The sequence below is a fragment of the Salarias fasciatus genome, chromosome 5, assembly GCF_902148845.1.
Source record: "Salarias fasciatus chromosome 5, fSalaFa1.1, whole genome shotgun sequence".
In the NCBI taxonomy this organism is placed as follows: domain Eukaryota; kingdom Metazoa; phylum Chordata; class Actinopteri; order Blenniiformes; family Blenniidae; genus Salarias; species Salarias fasciatus.
Window position 1 is genome coordinate 9,773,791 of NC_043749.1, and position 20,110 is coordinate 9,793,900.

The window sequence follows — 20,110 nt, forward strand, 5'->3', positions numbered from 1 at the left end:
GGAAGGAGCTGACTGTACTGAAGGTAGGGCATCAGAACTCCTGCTGCGTGTCACTAGACCAGCGCACATCTGCGCTGACAGCCGCTACACGGGGGATAGCGAACGTCCAAGGGCTTCAGACGGAACAATGCTGAGCTAAAATTCCACAAGAAACAGGAGGAAAATATGTGAAAACTTCACTTGAGTCGCTGTTATGACGTTCTTCCTAGTGCAACTTCATTCAACTCTAAGTGAGTGCAGGGCATACTCTGGACAGTGAAACAGTCTACCAGAGGGCAAACACACACACACACACACGCAAACACACAAGCAACAATGATGCAAGAGTGCTAACCTCTACATCGCTGTGCAGCTCATTATGAGCTTCTTCATGTTGTTTATTTCATGACTTAATGCCCAGTTCACTCTGAGGCTTGTTCTTATTTTTTTTATTTTTATTTTTGCCTTTACTCGTTCACCACAATCTTCCTTCATATGTATGATGTGAAAACGATCCTCCTCCTCCTGTGACTGCAGCTCGCCAAAGCAGGGAGCCATGCCTTCACAGTCAAGAGCTTCAAGAAGCCGCGTCAGTGCAACGTGTGCAAGCAGAACATGGACAACCCCGCGGCTTTCTGCAAGGGTGAGTCCACAAGCCTCACCGCAGAGCTGGGCGGACACTACCTACCTGTTCCTCCTCTGTTTCTCAGAATAAAACATGCTCTTCTCCCTGCTGTTCGCAGAATGCAAGGTTGCAGTTCACAAGGCATGTGAAGCCAAGGTAAGCCGTGAATTCATCACGCGGCTCGCACACTGCCCTCCTCTGGGTTGGAGCGAACATTTACTGTCCTGCGCCGGAGATTCTTGTGTGGCAGTGGTAATACGATGTGAGTCTTAAGTGGAGCAAGCCATGTGCACTGACCTAGATGTCGGGTTGAGGAGGGTCTGCCCTCTGAACTGCAGCCAGCCAGGTTGCTATGAGTAATTCAGTCATGTGGTAACAAGGAGTAATAGCTCCAGAGAGTCCTGAGCTCAGCTAAAAATCGATGGTTTAACTTCACGGTGGCTCGATCCAGTTTATTATGAAGCATAAGAACTTATCCCAGAATGTTAAAAGTGTGTGGAGAGGCAGTCGTGAGCTGCGGTTTGTTTGCACTATGGGGGATCAGAACGGAAAGCAGAAGATGCAGCGCAGGTCAGAGATGATTCTCTTTGCAAATAACCGCAGTGTGTGTGTGTGTGTGTGTCTCTCTGTAGATCAGTGGCTGTGTGTTGTAAGAAAGCCAAATAAAGAGAGTGAATACTGTCTTCTGAGCTGGCTTTGGGCATCTGGGAGTTCGTAGTTTACATGAAGCTCACAAGAAGTTATGCAAATGCCTGAACCACCGCAACAAGCCAACTCCACACGAAAGGCCCCAGAGAGAGGAATCAAACCGGGGTCCCCTTGCTGCTGTGCTCTGTGCCTCGCATCGCACTAAGAGAACAGCCTGGTAAACACTGTAAGTTGGACTCAGTCATCGACTGTCATCAGTTCTCAGGATGTTTGAGAAACGCCTGTTGTAACTGGCTGAGGAGAAAAAACAGGAATGAAAATAAAGACTTTTCGTAAAATGACAGATCAATAATTTATTAACTTTTTCTTCCCGGCATTCACTATTTCTGTACAGCTGTTACATTTCGTGGTGGCATGCTTCCAGCATGTGAGCGAAGCGCTCTCTCTGCATCCACAGATTATGTCAAACTATTGGCAGCGGCCGCCTCGTCTCCCATGTGACCCCTCTCACAGCGGCTCGGTGTCACACACCACTGAGCCAGTTCACGACCTTGCAGTAACTGGGCTGCAGAGCCGCGATCCCATTTCCACTGAGACAAAAACACCAGGAAAACACTGCACGGTCGGCCTGCCATGCAGACACACCCATTACCTTCGTTTCTCTGCTTCTGCTGTCCTTAAGGTGTGTGCTGTCAGAGTGCCTTCACGCCCCCTCCTCCTCTTCCTCCTCCTCCTTCTCCACATGACTCTGCACCACCAGCTGTTGTGCCTTAGCAGCATGCATTAAAAGAGGATTATTATTTTTATCATACTCATCCCCATGGCCACCACAGCAATAGCCCGGAAAAAAAAAAAAATCTCTGAAGCTGCAGGAGAGTGAGTATCATGAACGAGAGAGAGGACATCATCACGCAGGACCACGATCAGACTGGATGGGAGACTTAGTGGGTAAATATAGAAAATAACAAGAGTGCCGTAGATGCCTGCCAGTGAGTGATCACGGGGGGACACAAATAAGCGAAAGGCAGCTGGGGAGGCAGACTGTGTGTGCATATGTGTGTGTAATCAGTCCTGTATGGAGGCATTCATAAATAAAGAGGAACATTGGGTCAAGGCTGCAGCCTGGTGTCTGCTTCATGCCACCTCTTTCTACTTTCCCTCCCATGAGTGTCGAAGAACATTATTAGCTCCATGGGTTAGGGTTACCCGAACCCCGAAGTTTGTTTCTTCCATCCTTTGTGCATCACCTGTGCCTCCATCTGCCTCTCTGACCCCACCCCCCTCCAACCACTTCCAGTCTGCCTCCTGTCATCGCCCTCCATCAGCCTCGGGGCACGGGAGGGGTCAGTGGACATCCGCGCACGGTGACTCTGTGGCGCTGCCGAGCGTCTGCATCGGCTCTATTGATGCATGCTGGAGTGCACGTGTGGGGGGAGAAAGTATTCGCCCGGATTGGCGCGCTTCGCTGTCTCTGTGCGGATGACACAGGCAGAGAGAGGGAGGCTGAAATGTTATTGCTGCGTGTGCTGCTGGCACAGTGGGACCGTGTGTGTGTTTGTGTGTGAGTGTGTGTGTGTGTGTGTTAATCAAGAGAGAGGGAGGGAGGCGGCGAGCCGGTGAGAGTGAGCGGAGAGTTTGTGTATGGAAGAGAGAGAGAGTGAGAAAAGGGGCGGCAGCGTTACACACTGCACACACAGGACTGCTCAGAGGCAGAGGGAAAGACTGAAGCTGCTTGTTGAGAGGTAAAAACATGCTCTGTGCTGTATTTACTGAGTGAAGCTTTGGGTTTTAACTTGCCTGTGTACACTCTGTGCTTTAGTTTCTTGTACCTTGCGTAATTTCATCATCTCTGCAGTTACAAACTAACTTCTTTTAACATTTCCACAGCTTTCTTTCTCTCAGAATGCAGCATGTGGTTGTGCAGATCATGTCGGTTAAATCGCAATCAGACTGCTTGCTTGTCCCAGAAAGAGAATTTTCTTAACTGTAATTAAGGCTGATGCAGAAAGTGAAGTGGGGAGTCCCGCTGTGACCTACAAAGAAATACTTACGTTTTAATTATTCAGAGAAGAAAATGAATTCACAACATTTACATTTTAATGAGGTAATTTATGTGAACTTCAGGTTAGCAAGTTATGAACTCTTTATGTAACCCTTCTGCTGTTTATAGCTGTAAATGTCATTTATTTGCATAGATTTGTGCATATGTGTCCATCTATATGCATATTTGTCTACTGGCCTGAGGATGTCCCGTATTATGCAAAACATTTACTGCATACTGTATATAATGTGTAACTCTCTCATGCCTGGCTTTCTGCTATCCCAGCGCACTTCCTCCACATATTTATGTCTATTACGATGTTATGTGTCTCTATCTGCTCTGTTACTCCTGTAGACAGTGAGAGCTCACCAAATGACCGATCAGACAAAGACAAATGGCTGCGTCCGAGACCCAGTCAGCTGTCCTGACATCACTTGATAGATCCTAATGTTGCGTAGTGAAATACAGATGGTTACAGTGGCTGCTCGCAAACACCAGCTGCTTTCCTAATGCCCCACGTTGATTTATGAACTGATACAATGACAGGGATGCTCCATTTGTTTGTATAGTGTAGCCATGCTGTGTGTAATGGAGTTGGTCATGTCCCAACTATGAGCATTGGAGCAATGGAGGCTCGAAAAAGTGCAAATTTCTCATGCAATTATAGTTCAGATTTTGAGTGATAAACCTCTTTTTGTAACTTTTGCTGTTTCATGTCCTCGTGGGGACCCTGCAGCTCTGCTGTCCTGTGCTCATGGTGTCCGTCTGCATTAAAGAGAACGTAGAAACAATTAAATTCACGAGGATGAATGTAGTAGAGTAGAAAAAAAATCAAATCTGATGAGCCTCTTTGTAACTTGATTAGGTTGCTAGCTTATCGCTGTCGCAACGTTGTTGCTATTTATAACCAATACCAGCAGGATGCGCAGCATACAAAGAATGATCGTGGTTAATATAGTTTTACTGCTTTGCTCACCCAATAACACAGAGTCATGTTTATGAATTTAAGGAAGGCCACATTCATTATGTGGAGGCCGACAATAAACCAAACCGCATCCTCAATAGTTGTCTTCACCTTGATCTGAACGGTCAGTCTACGTTTGTCCCCATAAAGTCGACTCGTTCTATTAATAAGACTTTGTATACAGATCCAGGCTTCCACAGCATTCTCACACACACACACACACACACACACACACACACACACACACACACACACACACACACACACACACACACACACACACACACACACACACACACACACACACACACATCAATGATATCCTCAAAGTGTTTATATTTACCTTTGGCTTTTAATTTCCTGAAAGCCTTCGGGTGCACAGCAAATGTTGTTTAATATCTCTGGAATTATACATTTCCTATTTTTTAACAGGGTCATAGCCATGAATTTCAAACTGTATTAAGCTCAGAGGATGTGATCTTTTCAGATTTTTTTTTCTTTAAACGATTGGTCGAAATAGACTGAGGTATTTTAAAAAATACTTCTCTGTTACTCGGTGCTAAATGCTGTTATATAAAGAGCCAAGGACCCATCACATCACACATGCATGTTAGTTTACAGCTATCAGGCCGTCACATGTCAACCGAGAGCAAATTGACTGCCAAATCTCATGAAAATGTGATCAGTGCTGCTGCAGAGGAGACGACTGAAAGAGTGAGGTGACTGACAGGAAAGAGACAAAATGAGCCTTTAAGTGTTCCGAGGGACATTCGGTCTAAAATAAGGAGCTCTATCAAAATAGCTCTGTGAAATCTCTCTGCTCTGTGTCAGTGGTCGGGAGGCATGTTCAGCTGTTGACATCTCTCTCTCTCGTTCTTGCTTTCTCTCTCTGTTTGCCTCTCCTCTTTCCTCTTCCCGTCTTCCTGTGTCTTTTTTTTTTCCTCTGCGCTCTGCCAATATCTGCGCTCCCCTGACAGTTTGCTTTTGCTCTGAGCCCTTGTTCCCAACTCCTCCGAGCCAGTTTGTTACTGACGTGCCTCGGCTGTGCGCGATGCTTATCGGGCCTCTCTGTCATCTGATGTTGTTTATTCTGGTGGTGGGGGGGGGGAGAGCGCACGCTCGTGTCTGATGGCGAGGATGACTGTGGTCATCCCGCCCCGGGGCTTCGTCAGGAGGAGGAGTGGGACACAGGGCAGGGACGGACCCCAGGGAGGAGGAAATGGAGGAATGAGGGTCAAAGATGAGAGAGAAGGAAGAAGAGGGATAATAAGACACGAGAGAGCGGCCATGCCACTGAAGCTTCCAGATCACCCCTATAAATCACTCCTGCACGTGCCCTCTGGTGCCCTGCATCAAACGTTAACTGTCTGCATAAAAATGAAAAGGCCTCAGGCTTTATTTTTTAACTCTCAGTCAATGCTGCACATTAGCTAGCCTGTCTTTTTGTGGGACTGTGGAACTTGGATTAAGCAATGGCTATTTAGGGTTTTTTTTTTTTTTTTCCACTTTTGGACGGGACAGACTTACTCACTTCTCCCTCTCCAGAGTGTGACGTCGGCTCCGAGCCGGCTGTCAGAGTGAAACTTGCTCCTCACACTGATGCCTCCGCCTCAAACACCCACATTTATCCCCCGCTCCCCCTGCTCTGGGAGACCTCGGCTGGATTTCCCTGGAAGAAGAAAGACGATTCACGAGGTGACAGTGATCATATCAGATACAGATTGCCGCCACAGTCGCTCAGCTCTGGAGGAGATTAGCTGCCAGGAAACTGTGAGGGTTTAATGTGGTATTATACTTCATTTTGATTGATAAGACAGTCTGTTCTGCATGGTTGGCGGAAAAAGTCAGGAAGTGGTGAAAAAAGCCCTCATAATTTCTTAGAGCTTATGTTCATATCTTAAAGAAATACCGTAGCTCGCTATTTTTGGAAATTAGTGTTTGTTCTTTCGCAGAGAGATGATTTGTGATCGGCGTTCTTCTAGATGAACTGGAGCCAGGAGCTGATCGTTTGCGTCTCATGTAATCTGTCAAACTGTATCTCTGTGTGGATCCTGCATTACTCTGAGCAACTTGGCTTGACTTAGCTTTCCGTGGCTTTGGTTAGCACGCTTTTTGCAGACAGGACGGATTCCTCCAATCATTTTGAAGATTAGCAGCACATCTAAATGCTTTGCTGAAGATTTTATCCAATCTGACTGATATGCTAGCTCTGAATTGCTTCCACCTGAGAGATGTATCAATCTTCTTGTCTAACTCTCGGCAATAAAATAAGTTTCTCACAACATCAAACTGTTGCTTTAGTCAAAGTTAACGCAGTATCTCTGCCTGAGAGGGAGTATCTGAAAATCTGTGGGCGGTGGTGGGTTTAGAGCAGCGAGGTGATGACTACAAGTTCATCTGGAACAATCTCCCTGCCAACAAGGCACAACTGTGGCTCCCTGACCAAGGCTGCTGTTGTCCAGTAGCTCTCCAGGTGATGCACTGCAGCAGCACACACTGCTCCCACTGTGCAACTATTTTAAAATACCAAGAAATAATCAGTTCGGCATCCTAAGTTTAACCCAGAGGAAACAGATAATCAATCCCTGTTTTCATGAAAAGTTTCTCTCAGCCAAAACAAGCTGAACCGTCCGGTCCAGTAGCTGTCAGCCCGTCCCCGAGGGCGTGATCAAGTGACGCCGTTGGCACCTCAGTAAACGCTAACTCATGAACAAGACAAACTAAACCAGATGGCTCCGTTCCCAGTCCCTCCAGCTCACAGTCCACATGCATTAATGAAGACCCCGAGGCCGGTGGCGCGACCAAAGATGTGTGTACTCTGCATGTATTTGTGTGTGTGTGAACCTGAAGCCACCCAGCACTGACATCCTGTTGAAAATTGCTTCCTGTTGACTCTGGTTTCTTGCCCTTCTTCCCTCATGTGGCATCTCTGTGCTCTCTGCCTCCAGGTTCAGTCCTGTATGTCCTTTTGTGCACATGCGAGTGTGTGTGTGTGCATGCATGTTTTACGTGTGTGTGTCTGTCTCCTACTGTTCCTTCCTGGAACCGACTGCCGCTTTATCCAGTTAACCACCATTATTAAACCTGTTAAGAAGGGAATTCTGCCCCGTGGTTCACTTTTAATGCTCTTTCATTTACTTTTGTTGGTTTCACAACATGTTTATGATCTATTCTGGGGTCCATATCATGTGTTTACTGTCACGACTTGTAAAATGTAGCAACATAACAAAAAAGTGTTGTTCCACCGCCTGTCTGACAGTAATCACATTATGGCATCATCTTGTAAGTTCAACGGGAGCATATTTTGACTTTTCTCTGCCATGCAGTAACCAATTACAGCATGCCCTTTTCCCCTTCACTCCCCCTTTTACTCATTCCTCCCTGGATCACATGCCTGTTTACATTCCCCCTCCTTTTTCCCCTGTCACATTCTCCTACGCTTTCTGTCAATCCTGTGCTTTGCCCCTGAGTAACTTAGGTGTGCCTTGAAACAAGACTTCTATCAGTCGAGCTAAAACTACAACGGTTCGTCAAATTACTGAATCCATTTTTGGGTGATCAGCAGTGCCGAATGCCACTTGTAAACATGCAACAGTGACAGAGAGGGGAGTTGGCTCGAGACACATCTGAAAGTCAAGTTTTAAAGACGTGTGGCTGAAGTCTGGAGCCAGACAGGACACATTCGGAGGTCTCAATGAGATCCTGCCTCGTGCCCAACTGCGTTTGAGGCACACGAAAAGAAAACAGCCATTCAGGCAGGTCACGAGGTTTGGTTTCATCAGTGTGTATTAATAATGTCTGTTTCTGGGGAGTTGCACGGGGATCATGATGCAGCTGCTGCAAGCAGCCAGCCATTCATCACTATTCTGATGCAGCTGACACGATGAGATGCACGCAACAAACACGTTCTGCAGGTCAGACGAGTCAAACCAAGCAAAGAAACTGGAACATTAGATACCTTCATATTGATTAAGTCCATTCACTCATTCATCTCACAGACGGTTTTTATCTAATTTATGGTTGCAGGGTGCTTTAGCGATTCCAGCTATCTGCCATCAGAGGGATAACTCACACGCGTTCGTTCTTTTAGGCAATTTATAGCCACCAGTCCCTAGCCACTTGATCAAAGTTCGAACAGGAATTCAAAAAATCTATTTCACATTTCGTTTGAAAAGCTCCCCACTTTTCTAATGGTACCCTGGATTGTTCTGTTGACAAGAAGTACGGAGTATATGCATCCTTTTCAGATGTTTCTATGGGAGTGCTTGAGTTGTAGATCATTCTGATTGGCATTTGACTTGTTAACCTGTTGCCTGACATCTGTCAGCACCTGCATGCACTCAGCTGCAGAGGGCGGCCGAGCTGCCAGTCAATCTCACAGGATCGCTGAAAGGTCAAAAGCTGACACCGTGTCACCTGTCAAGGTTCAGCATCAAAGCTGATAACTGAGAAGGAATACTAAATACTCGATTTTGTTATTAACATTGAAGAAGTGTGTTTCATGCTATTTTTCCTGTCTTTTTTTTCATATATTTACATTATCAGAGTTCCCTGTCATTTGACTTGACTTTAAATGGTTACCTATCGTGGTCACAAACAATATCTACCAGGTTATCACTCATATGTCAAGCATTATCACTGTAATGAATAAAAAAAGGCAGATGAGCTCCCTGCTGCCTCAAATGTATAATCTATCTACCTTTTTCCCCTCGTAGTCTTTTCTAAAGGCCAAATAACTAAATCATTTTTTTTTTATTCAACACGTTCTATTTTCCAGAATGGGACTTTTTCAGCTACCTCTGCTTGTTAGAGTGTTATACACTGTGCGCACTTTGTTCAGCCACATGTCTCACTGGTACATCGTGAGAAACGGCAAAAAGAAAAACGTGATTATAACCTGCTCTTGAAGGGAAGTGCTGCACCTAAAGATTTACAGTGAGAATTCGTTTCACTATCCTCGCTGTCAGCTCTTCATCCTTCATCTGTGCTGCTGGAGCGAGCCCAAGAGCATTAAACCGAACACATGACTTAGCATGTGGTGGTTCGCTCCCAGAGTGTGTGTGTCTGATTAAATGAGAGGTGCAAAAATTAACTCTTTTATTTTCTCCATGAAGGTGACTCCCATCTGCACCTCAGCGCCAGACCTGGTACGGTTTTCTTATGCGTTGCTGTTTTGTTGTCTTTTCAATTTGTGCACTATGTAATGCACGGTCTCTCGACTCTTTCCTAATTGTACTTTCAGCACACGTCCATTAAATCAACATCCCTGAAGAAGAGAGGCTCCTTGCCGAGGTACCACAAAGTCTGAATCCACAGAAAACAACACTTTATGTTTTGAAGCTGAAACAGACAAAAAAGCTGCAAAACTTCACTATTTCCAGGAGTAAAAGCGTGGAGCAAGTGATGGAGCGAGTGATGGAGCGCCACTACGACTTTGACCTCACCTACATCACAGAGAGGATCATCTCCGTCTTCTTCCTGCCGGACCTGGAGGAGCAGCGCTACCACAGGAACCTGCAGGAGGTGGCATCCATGCTGAAATCGAAGCACCAAGACAAGTTTCTGGTTAGTCAGGAAAGCTGAGAACATCTATCAGCATCCAGTGTAACAGCCATGCTAAATTAAATGCCATCATAAGCTCTGTTTTTGTGAAAGTGTAAAACACAAGAAGAGAAACAACAAACTCAAAACACGTTGTGTGTCTGTTTGTTCCAGCTTCTGAATTTATCAGAGAAGAGACACGACATCACAAGACTCAACCCCAAGGTACGAGTATTCACACCTGAAAGGTGACAGCTGCAACCAAAACACCACCAGAAAGCATAAACCCAGAATGATATATGTGAGTGTATATTTGAGGTTAAAGCGGAGGCTCGCCCACTAGAATTTGAGCCATCAATCTTTCCCTGTGGTTCAGGTGCAGGACTACGGCTGGCCTGATCTCCACGCTCCACCCCTGGACAGAATCTGTGCCGTTTGCAAAGCCATGGAGACCTGGTTGACCTCTGACCCCAACAATGTCGTGGTCCTCCACTGCAAAGTCAGTGTAGCCTGACGGCACATGTGCATGCTTTTTTGCTGGGAAAATTCTCGAGCGGTGGGTAAAATATCATTTTGTTGTCACTGGCTGACAGGGAAACAAAGGAAAGACGGGGGTGATCGTGGCAGCCTACATGCACTACAGCAAGATATCAGCTGGGTAATTTCCATCACTGTTACATTATAAAGCAATCAATATGCCAACATGTGGTAAGAATCTGGTCACTGTTATCAATGTATGGAGACGATGTATGAATGTCGCGCAAGATTTACTTCATAACGAGGGAATGCCGAAAAGCAAGTTGTTTACATTTGCAGATCCAGTTATTTCATCTTGATTCTCACCACATGTCTCATTAGATTTTAGAAACTGAAATTAGTTCAAAATGAAAATTCAGATTCTGTCACTGCTTAATTGCAGTGAGAAGCTTTTCATTAAAAAAAAAACAAAAAAACTTTAAACTTTTTTTTTTCCAAGACTGTCAGCTTCAACTTGTAAACATCAGTATCAAAACATAAACCTTTGTTTGTGTCCACAGAGCAGACCAGGCGCTCACCACACTGGCTATGAGGAAGTTCTGTGAAGATAAAGTCTCCTCTTCCCTCCAGCCTTCTCAGAACAGGTCTGCAACACTAACATTTCCCCTGCTACCATAAATCACGCCTACCCGGGCTGCGGCTGTCGCCCGAGTCGCTCTCACAACTCATAACATCACGCTGTCGCCTCTCTTCGACAGATACATCTACTATTTCGGTGGCTTGTTGTCAGGCTCCATCAAAATGAACAGCAGTCCTCTGTTCCTTCACCAGATCCTCATTCCCTCTCTACCAAACTTCCAGACAGGAGGAGGTCAGTTTCACTCTCGCTGATGTTGGTCTAATTGTCTGCAGGGCTGTAACGTGATTCTGGGTGTGAAAACCATGAACAGAGACTCTCAAAGCAATTCAGAGAGTGTTCTTTAATGCTGAAGAAAAAACACAATACCACCTTTGTCTGCAAACTCCCACCTCATTCGTCACTGTTCTCTTCAATTTCTCTGCAGGTTTTTATCCTTTCCTCAAAATCTACCAGTCTCTACAACTTGTCTACACTTCAGGCGTTTAGTAAGTATCTGGACAGCTGTGTGGCTGTAACAGTGTGTGTGTGTGTATATGTGTGTGTGTGTGCTCTCAGTTTACCTCCTTCAAGCAGATGTCTTCCCTATCCTCACTCATTTTGGCAGACGTGGACTCTGCAGGTCGCTGTCTGTGTTTAGCTGTCACCCGCTCTGTGCTTACATTGAGGCTGAAGTTGTTTACCAGTATTTTACCCAAGTGAGACGTGTTTTGACTTGTTTTATATATGTTTTAAACTCATCGGTGTGTGGTTGTGTAGTGACCCCCAGAGCTCCAGGGCAAGAAAGCTGTGTGTGACGATGGAGCCAGCGCTGCTATTGAAAGGAGACATCATGGTGAGAAACAGCAAATGAGGAAGTTAAATACTTTTTAACATGTTTTTGTGCTTGTCAAGCAGAATCCTCAGATTTTTCGTACTGGGGTAAGCCTCAGTGTCACTCTCCTACCTGTATCTCTACAGGTGAAGTGTTTCCACCGACGGAGTCGAGCAGCGGAGAGGGAGGTGGTCTTCAGAGTCCAGTTTCACACGTGCACTGTTCATGGAGCCCAGCTGTGGTTTGGCAAGACGGAACTTGACCTGGCCTGTACAGGTAGGAAAAATATTGCCTCAGGAGTGTATTTTACTTTTACTTCACCCTTGTTTCAAGGCACTGTAATATGAACATACTGAATATTATGTAATTAAGGACCTTCCATCAAATTATCAACTTGTTTGTATACTGGAAAAAAAAAAAAAAAACACACTGATTCTTCAGACCAGGGGGTGTTTTTGTGTGTTTTGAGACAAACACTGGAGGACAGCGTCACTTTAAATGAAACAGAAACGCTTGCACATTGCTCTCTATGCAGCAGTCTCGTGACAGCTGCTCTAAGTGCTACATGCTGACGTATAAATGCAATGTATAAATAATATTACACACTCGTGCTCAAAAAATAAAAAGGAATCTCATTTCAAAGGGCAGATTTCTCTGTGTTTTGCCCTGTTTACCAAAGCATCTTTTGGCATCTTGGCTCATTTACTTCCATTATGAAAAGAGTAAAAGCAAGCGTCTTTATTATTTACGGTAACTTTGGTCTTCAGATAGCACATCTTCTTGTGGATGTCTTTATCACTCTCTGCACTTACAGTCTGGATATTTTAGTCACTGCCTTTGTGCTCATCTTTCTGTGTAGATGACAGGTTCCCTCCAGACGCTACAGTGGAGTTTATCTTCTCCAATGGGCCAGAAAAAATGAAAGGTGATTATTATTATTATTATTATCTCTCAGCCTGTCACTGTATCTTTTGAAGCATTTTATGCACCACATCTCACTTTTAAATGTTACGAAACCTGTGCGCTCCAAGGACGGGAATATCGCAAGAACGACACATCAGTGAAAGTGGATTACAACACGTCGGACCCTGTGGTTCGATGGGATTCCTATGAGAATTTCAACTTGCGTCACCAGGACAGCGTTGAAAGTGAGAAACATACACATCGCCGTCAGACGAGAGCGGCGGATTAACAGGGGGAAATGATCCATCACGTCACGTTTTCTTCTGCTTTCCATCAGATATCTCTCATACGAGGGGTCCTCTGGATGGCAGCCTGTATGCTCAAGTGAGGAAGCGGCGTGGACCGGGCGCCACTGTCTCAGCAGTGTCTCCCAATGGATGCCTCACAAGCAGCCCAACAGTCAAGACCCAGACATCCAACCAATCCCAGGGTCCCTCCTACAACTCCACACGCTCCTCGGTCACTTCAGATCACTTGAGTGATGCATCTCTGTCTGTTAACTCTCCTGAAAAAGAAAGCATTGAAAGCCCATTGAGGAGGATAGAAGGGGATGACCGAACACCTGAGAAGACAAGAGGAAAAGAAAGAGACAGAGAAACAGCGATTTTGGACGATGGAGACCCATCGAGTCCTGGAGGTCTGAGACGGGAGCGTTCGTGTTGTGGTAGAGGAAGTGCAAAGTGTGGTGAAATGGGACGGGAGCGAGACAGAGAGTCCTGCCTGTCCAACGGCCACTGTCTTGGACGTTGCAACAGCGTTAAAAACAACCCAAAGAGTCAAACGCTGCCAGCTTTGCCATCCAAGTCTGTGTCTCCTCCTCCTCCTCACTCAACTCACATTGAACTGTGCCACCGCCACAGTGCCCATCCTCTACCAGAGTTACCCTGGGAACGATCGCCCCCGCCTCCACCCCTACCGTGTCTCCACAGGCCATGCTACAGTTATTCTGCTCCCGAACACACACACCCACACAGCCACACCCTGCCAGCCTCAAACCGACTCTGTATGGGAGAAGAGTGTCACCTTTTCCATTATTCCAGCCACGGCCCAGGCTCTCACCTCCCCCACCAGTCGCAGCCCTCAAGCCCTTACAGAGAAATGTTCTTCAGCTCCGCTGCGCCGTCCTCTGCTTGTGCCTGTCAGGACTGCTCCAGTAGGCGACAGCACCAATCGGCTTCAGTCAGATCATTCCACCCGCTGCACGCAGACCAGCCAGACCCACACTGGTCCCAAGGAGCAGGGGTACATCGAACAAGAGAGGCACTTCCGCTGTGGGAAACTGAAAATCCGTGGGAGCTGGCGAGAGAGGCAGAGTTCTGGCAGCGCAAGTCGCCCATGACGGGGTTTCGCCTCTGCCACCCAACAACAGACCAGGCTCCAAACCAGGAGCAACCCAGATTTGCCCTCGTGCCTCCCCATAGCTACCCCATGCCCCAGTCATTGGGGGACTTGAGAGATGGAGCCAGCAGTGGGTATCACACCCCCCCACAGCTGCAACACTCCTGCCCCTGCTCTCCTTATCAAGCATCCCCAGCCGAGAGCCACGAGAGCCGCGGTTATGCCTCCGGGTATCACTCGGGATCAGCCTCACCTCTGCCTGCTAGCAGCCCATCTCCTGTGAAAGGAAGACTGCCCGAAACACCTTCAGGATCCAGAGAGCAGCAGCAAACTGAGAATCACAAAGGTGAATTTGCCTGATTGATTTCCTATGGGAATTGTTTTTTAAAGATGGAAATAGCATCTTTTGTAGTTTATCATGCCTTTATCTATTTTAATCTGTGTTTTTAAAGTAGATAAGGAAAAGGCAGATGCAGAAGATAATGTGTCCCAAGGTTCAGTGAGTAAATCTGAGTCCAACGGACAGTCAAGCACGCCCGGACTTGACTCTGATCATGACTACACAATGATTGGGAGCAGCAGTCCCACACACACAGAAGACAGGTATGTTCAAAACCTTTACTAAACCTAGAAAGAAAAGGTTGCCCTGTTATTGAAAGTATTCACCTATTTGTATGATTTATTTCTCCTTTTCGCTAGTGTAAATGCTGACAGCCCTCCGCAAATTCAAGAAATGTCTACGCATCAAGAGTCCGAGACAAATGACAGCAAATCTATCACGCCAACAGGAACACAAAGCTCAAGTTTAACCATATCTGTGAGTCCAACAGAAACATCAAGTGGGTCTTGCCAAAGTTTGACTCCTGAGGGTAAGCCTGAAGCTACCGCCGTCTTGGGAAGTCTAAATGACAGTAAGAAATCACATTCTTCAAGCTATGCTACCGTCATCATCACCCCAGTCCAAGTGCAGCTGAATGGATCGGCCCTACCCAGCGATAGTCCGTCTGAAAGCAACAGCAGAGGGGCTTCCATGAATCCGTCTGCCAGTCCAAGTTCTACCCCTTCCACCCCAAATTCCCCAAGTACTCCCCTTGGCTCCCCAGAGCTGCAGTGTTCCCCACAGCGCTCCACATCCACTGCTGACATACCAGGACAAAAACTGACTCCAGACAGAGACAGTTCAACTGACACTAAACCTCCCTCCCCCGTGCCTGACGGATACCACACGCCGACCTTCCCCTTATCATCCTACTACTACTCGCTACTGAACGTCCCCCACGTCCCGTACACTGGCTACACTGCAGTGACAATCCCCGCCATCCAGCCACCCCTCCCAGAGAAGAAACGCTTTTCCTCCATCGCAGGATCCCCGAACGGGCACAGCCATCTCCTCCGAGTCTCCTCAGCTCCTTCACCCACCCACCACGTTACGTTTTCCCCTGCCGTAGGGGATCAAAGGAGGGGCTCTGCACAGCATCCTTGCAGAGAGGATACAGACATCAGGGTGAATGCAAAGTTTGTCCAGGACAGCTCGAAATATTGGTACCGGCCGGGAATTTCCAGAGATCAAGGTGAGTGTTGGAAAGAAGACGATGTGGAGCATATGCACAGTGTTGTGAAGAACATGTCATGCGTCTAATGTCTGTGAATCATCTCCACAATTATGTGTCTTCTTCACAATAGCCATTGCTGTGTTGAAGGACAAAGAACCAGGAACTTTCCTGATTAGAGATAGTAATTCTTTCCAAGGCGCATATGGCCTGGCTCTCAAGGTGGCTACTCCTCCTCCTAATGCCAACATCACTGCAAGCAAAGGTATGCAATTAATGTTTTATACTTCTACTGTTGTGCTTTCACTGGCGTATCTCGTCATTGGTTTAACATTAGCTTTTAAGAATTTAAGAATTTTTGTGGCTTTAGGCATACGAGAGAAAAACTCATCAGAATAAAGCAGCGACTGTATCTGATCAGTCAAAAAGAATTACATTGTGCCTTTTTTAATGCCCACTAATAAAATAAGCTTGTAAACATCGCATGCCTTATTTCTCCTCTCATCCTCTTTCTCTTTCTCCTCCCCCCTTTCTCAGGGGATCCTCTGGAACAGCTGGTGAGACACTTCCTTATTGAGACTGGGCCACGGGGAGTGAAGATCAAGGGCTGCCAGAACGAGTCCTACTTCGGTCAGTTGAGATGACACTTTGATTGATCTATTTTGCTTTTTTTTTTTTTTTTTTACATATACTCTCATACTTATTTCTTGTGTGCTTTTAATCTTCCTCCTGTGCAAAATTGTGTTTTTGACAAATAAAGGCCTTGAATCTTATTGTAATCCCCTCTAATCTGTCTCAGTTTATCAATAGTCGTTCTTTTGTGTCTGTTTCGTTGTCACAGGAAGTTTATCCGCTTTGGTGTACCAGCATTCAATCACTCCCATCTCTCTGCCATGTGCCCTTCGCATCCCAGACAAAGGTAGACATAACAGACATTTAAATCTAGCACCAAAGTTACATACATTACTGAAAAATAAATATGAATGTGCTTAAAGGAGATGAATAGTATTAAAATGTGACTGAGGTTCATGATGTCTCAGATCTGGTTGGGGAGCTTCAGGAGATGCAGAGTGCAACACACACCAGCACGGCAGCTGACCTCCTGAAACAAGGAGCAGGTAGCGCACCAACTCATCTCAACGCTGCAGCAGCTGCAGTTCTTACCTTCCACCAGCTGAGACTGCTAAACCCTCACATTTTCGTAGCACCGGCCAGCGAGACCACATTGATATTTACCTCGATTTTTCTCTCTCCAATGAAACAGCCTGCAACGTGCTCTACCTGAACTCAGTGGAAACGGAGTCCTTAACGGGACCTGAGGCGGTTTCCAAGGCAACCAAGTGTACTCTGGCTCTGAATCCTCGTCCAGTGGCCACAGTGGTCCACTTCAAAGTGTCCTCTCAGGGCATCACACTAACAGACAGCAAAAGAAGGTATACTTATATATTACTTATCAGATCAAGCATCACATTTTAATTCAGTACGGCAATTTTGGAAGTGAATGAAGTGATATCGTGCTTTATTTCTGGATACGCAATGTGGAATATGCAAAGCAGTTTCACTGCAATTTATCCTTGTAATTTTCAAAAGGCTAACGGGATCATTTTTTTATGCTAAGGCTATTTTTTAGGAGACACTACCCAATCAACAGTGTCACCTTCAGCAGTCTTGACCCCCAAGATCAGAGGTGAGACTCTGAAACATGAGAAGATACTTGTTAAGAAATGTCACCTGTGCTTGTGTAAGCTATAGCTTGTATCTTCAGTAGATGAGTAGATGTGCTTCTTTTTGCAACAAAAAATAAAAAATAAATTCCTCTTACAGACTTATATTTTTAGAATATAAGATCCTTTTTTGAGGTGCTTGTCTGCTTCTTCACTCTGAGAAGTGACTGTAGATTGAGCTTGTATTACAAAGCAGCCTCCACGTCCCTGTGATTCATGTATTCCTACGTTTTGTCTCTGTGTTTCTATCCGTGTGCCCGTGCTTCAGGTGGACTAATTCTGATAGCACGTCAAGCAAGTAAGTGCTTGTGTCACTGTGTGTTTCTCTATGTGAGTCATGTTGCCGACCGGCACCGTCTTTTTCTTTGCATGGCGACTGATCATTAACAGATTTTTTTGATTACATCTACTCGAGAAACTTCAGTCTCTACCTGTGGTGACTGCCGTTCTTCACGCCAGTAATTTGACCTCTGTTGTTTTTCTGTCCGTTGCAGGATGTTTGGTTTTGTTGCGAGGCGCACCGGCACGGCCACGGAGAACGTGTGTCACCTGTTTGCCGAGATGGACCCCGAGCAACCCGCTGTAGCAATCGTCAACTTTATCAACAAAGTAATGCTGGGGCCACAGCTAAGAAGATGAGAGCGCTCAAGAGTCTGAGAACTCTGGACAATTAAGAGATGTTCATATGATTTTTACTTGCTGTTTTACACCACAAATCATCCAAAACTACATTTTTGCTCTGCATCTGTGCTGCCCTCTGTGGTGCTTGGCTCTAGGACTGTTGGCTTTCTTCATATCGGCGGATAACTCCTCCGCAGATGAAAGTATTGTCTCAGTGTTGGTTTACAGAGTTGTCAATGAATAGTTTGAAAAAGCCAAAGACTGTTTCAACTTTGAGTGATCTACTGTTGCCAAATGAGATTGAAGTGAGTTTTGCACTTCTTTTTGTTAGAATGTTTACTGGTGATCCATGAGACATTTGTTTTCATGTTTCAGGCCGTTCACATGATATGCAACAAAATCCACATTTTTGCCACGTTACTTTATCAAGGTGTCTCTACATCGACATTTACAAATGGTCGGATCCTCAGAAGGTTTAAAGGACGTAGAAGACCGAAGAAGCAAGTGTTAAGGTGGCATAGCACAAAATATTCAGAATCGTTGATAAACATTGATAGTGAACTATGAAAATGCTCCACTTAAAAAGTAAACTTCCAGCATGTAAACGCAAAATATCATCTAAATATAACAACTTAGTATATTTATTCACAGTTGTACTGATTTGAGCTACTTTGTACAGTTTGAGCAACTGGTGCTGTTACTGCCTTGTCCAAAGTCTGTCCCTGGGTCCAGTCACAGCCACTTAAATAGCCTGTACCCAATATCCTTGAGACATTTTTTTTGTGTTTTAAATTATATAATCAGGGTCCATTGGCCCCTCAGTCACTTGGACAGCCCTGCAATAAATAGCCGATATGTTTCTAAGTTCATATTTGCTACATTTGGATATATAGTACATGGCTTTATCTCAAAATGAGATGTATAAACAGAATGAAGGGATTATAAACTGAAATGTGATTAAATCCATTTATCAGCTATGGAAGAACAAATAGGATAAAAATTTGATTGGAATGCAACCATAAAATTATAACGTATAAATGCTGAAACAAAATACAAGTACCAACATTTTTAGTCCAAATAAAATACTTGAGTAGATTTAATTAGCTACATTCCACCACAAGCATGGTTTGCTTTTATGTTCGCAGTGTGACATGAGGAGAGTAAAGTATGTGATTTACCTGAACGATACTGTGTATTTCGAACACAAAAGGAAAATGTGTGTTTCGTTGCAGATTAATTCAAAATACACAACTCCAAAGAAAGAAGATTTCAACAATCAGCTATTAATTTTGCAGAGAAGTAACTGGATCTAAAAATAAACTTAAGTGGAATTCTAAACATGAATGTAATGAGTAAAACCAATATCTGCTTTAATCCATCATCTACAGCCAATCGATGCTGATAATGAGTGAAGACGGAGGTCACCCTGGACAGGTCGTATCTGCCTTAATCTGCCTGTAATGTCTTCTACAAATAACTTAAAAAATGTATATTTTATGAAGCGAATAAGAAATAAATGCAATGTAGATGGTAAAATGAGACGGAATAGAAGGGTTAGATAGATCGTATCAGCGGGAACTACTGCCCCATTTTCAGCACATGCAGCAACATTACAGAAGAAAAAGTGATGTGTTTCCAAGATAAGTTTCACTTCAAACCAAAGACTCACTGTGTCAAAGGATTTTTGCTTTTTTCTTCTTCTTTTTTTTAATCGTATATCTATATCATTTTTGTTTGGTATTTGTGTGTTTTTATAAACTAAGTCAGCATTTAAATGACTTCAACACAATCATTATTTTTCATATTGGATTTTTATGTTTTAAAAAAGTAATATATTTTAGGTGTCTGAGGTAGTGAAAAGAACTGTGTATGTCACATTTGACAAGAAAATTAAAGACTTTCAAAGTGGGTGAAATGTGTCCTCATTGGAAAGGTTCATCAAGTATTTCTGATATAGATATTTTCCCTGTAAACAAATATGTTTCCTTTACACCTCCAAAATCTGTCATTGAGACTTGTGCTACAAAAAAGACATCATAATAACAAGACATAATCACTGGTATTAGCAAGACCCTATTTTAGTGGTGATAAGTTTAGTTATAACCATTTCAAAGCACAAAGCTTGAACTTTCACCTGTGACCACAGCTGAATCCCACTTAAAATTAGATAAAGCGAGTGTTTCCGCTC

The 20,110-nt window shown here is 44.8% G+C and overlaps 1 protein-coding gene across 3 annotated transcripts; it reads left to right on the forward strand.

Moving 5' to 3' along the window:
* Positions 1–519: 519 nt before the first annotated feature.
* On the forward strand, positions 520–19,830 carry LOC115388818 (tensin-3-like). Of its 3 annotated transcripts, XM_030092106.1 has the most exons (26): positions 520–622; positions 723–760; positions 9,372–9,404; positions 9,500–9,549; positions 9,639–9,822; positions 9,973–10,023; positions 10,175–10,297; positions 10,392–10,456; positions 10,836–10,919; positions 11,034–11,146; positions 11,340–11,400; positions 11,672–11,747; positions 11,873–12,002; positions 12,586–12,651; positions 12,758–12,874; positions 12,967–14,373; positions 14,480–14,630; positions 14,727–15,598; positions 15,711–15,842; positions 16,115–16,207; positions 16,419–16,496; positions 16,618–16,695; positions 16,842–17,010; positions 17,196–17,264; positions 17,570–17,599; positions 17,796–19,830. In XM_030092106.1, the coding sequence occupies exons 1-26, from the start codon at positions 595–597 to the stop codon at positions 17,938–17,940; spliced, it is 4,443 nt and encodes a 1,480-aa protein (XP_029947966.1). In that variant the 5' UTR covers positions 520–594; the 3' UTR covers positions 17,941–19,830. The 3 variants fall into 3 exon arrangements, with proteins under 3 accessions (XP_029947966.1, XP_029947964.1, XP_029947965.1); XM_030092104.1 differs by lacking the exons at positions 520–622; positions 723–760 and adding an exon at positions 2,955–2,994; XM_030092105.1 differs by lacking the exons at positions 520–622; positions 723–760 and adding an exon at positions 2,955–2,994 and having other exon boundaries at positions 14,483–14,630.
* Positions 19,831–20,110: the final 280 nt, after the last annotated feature.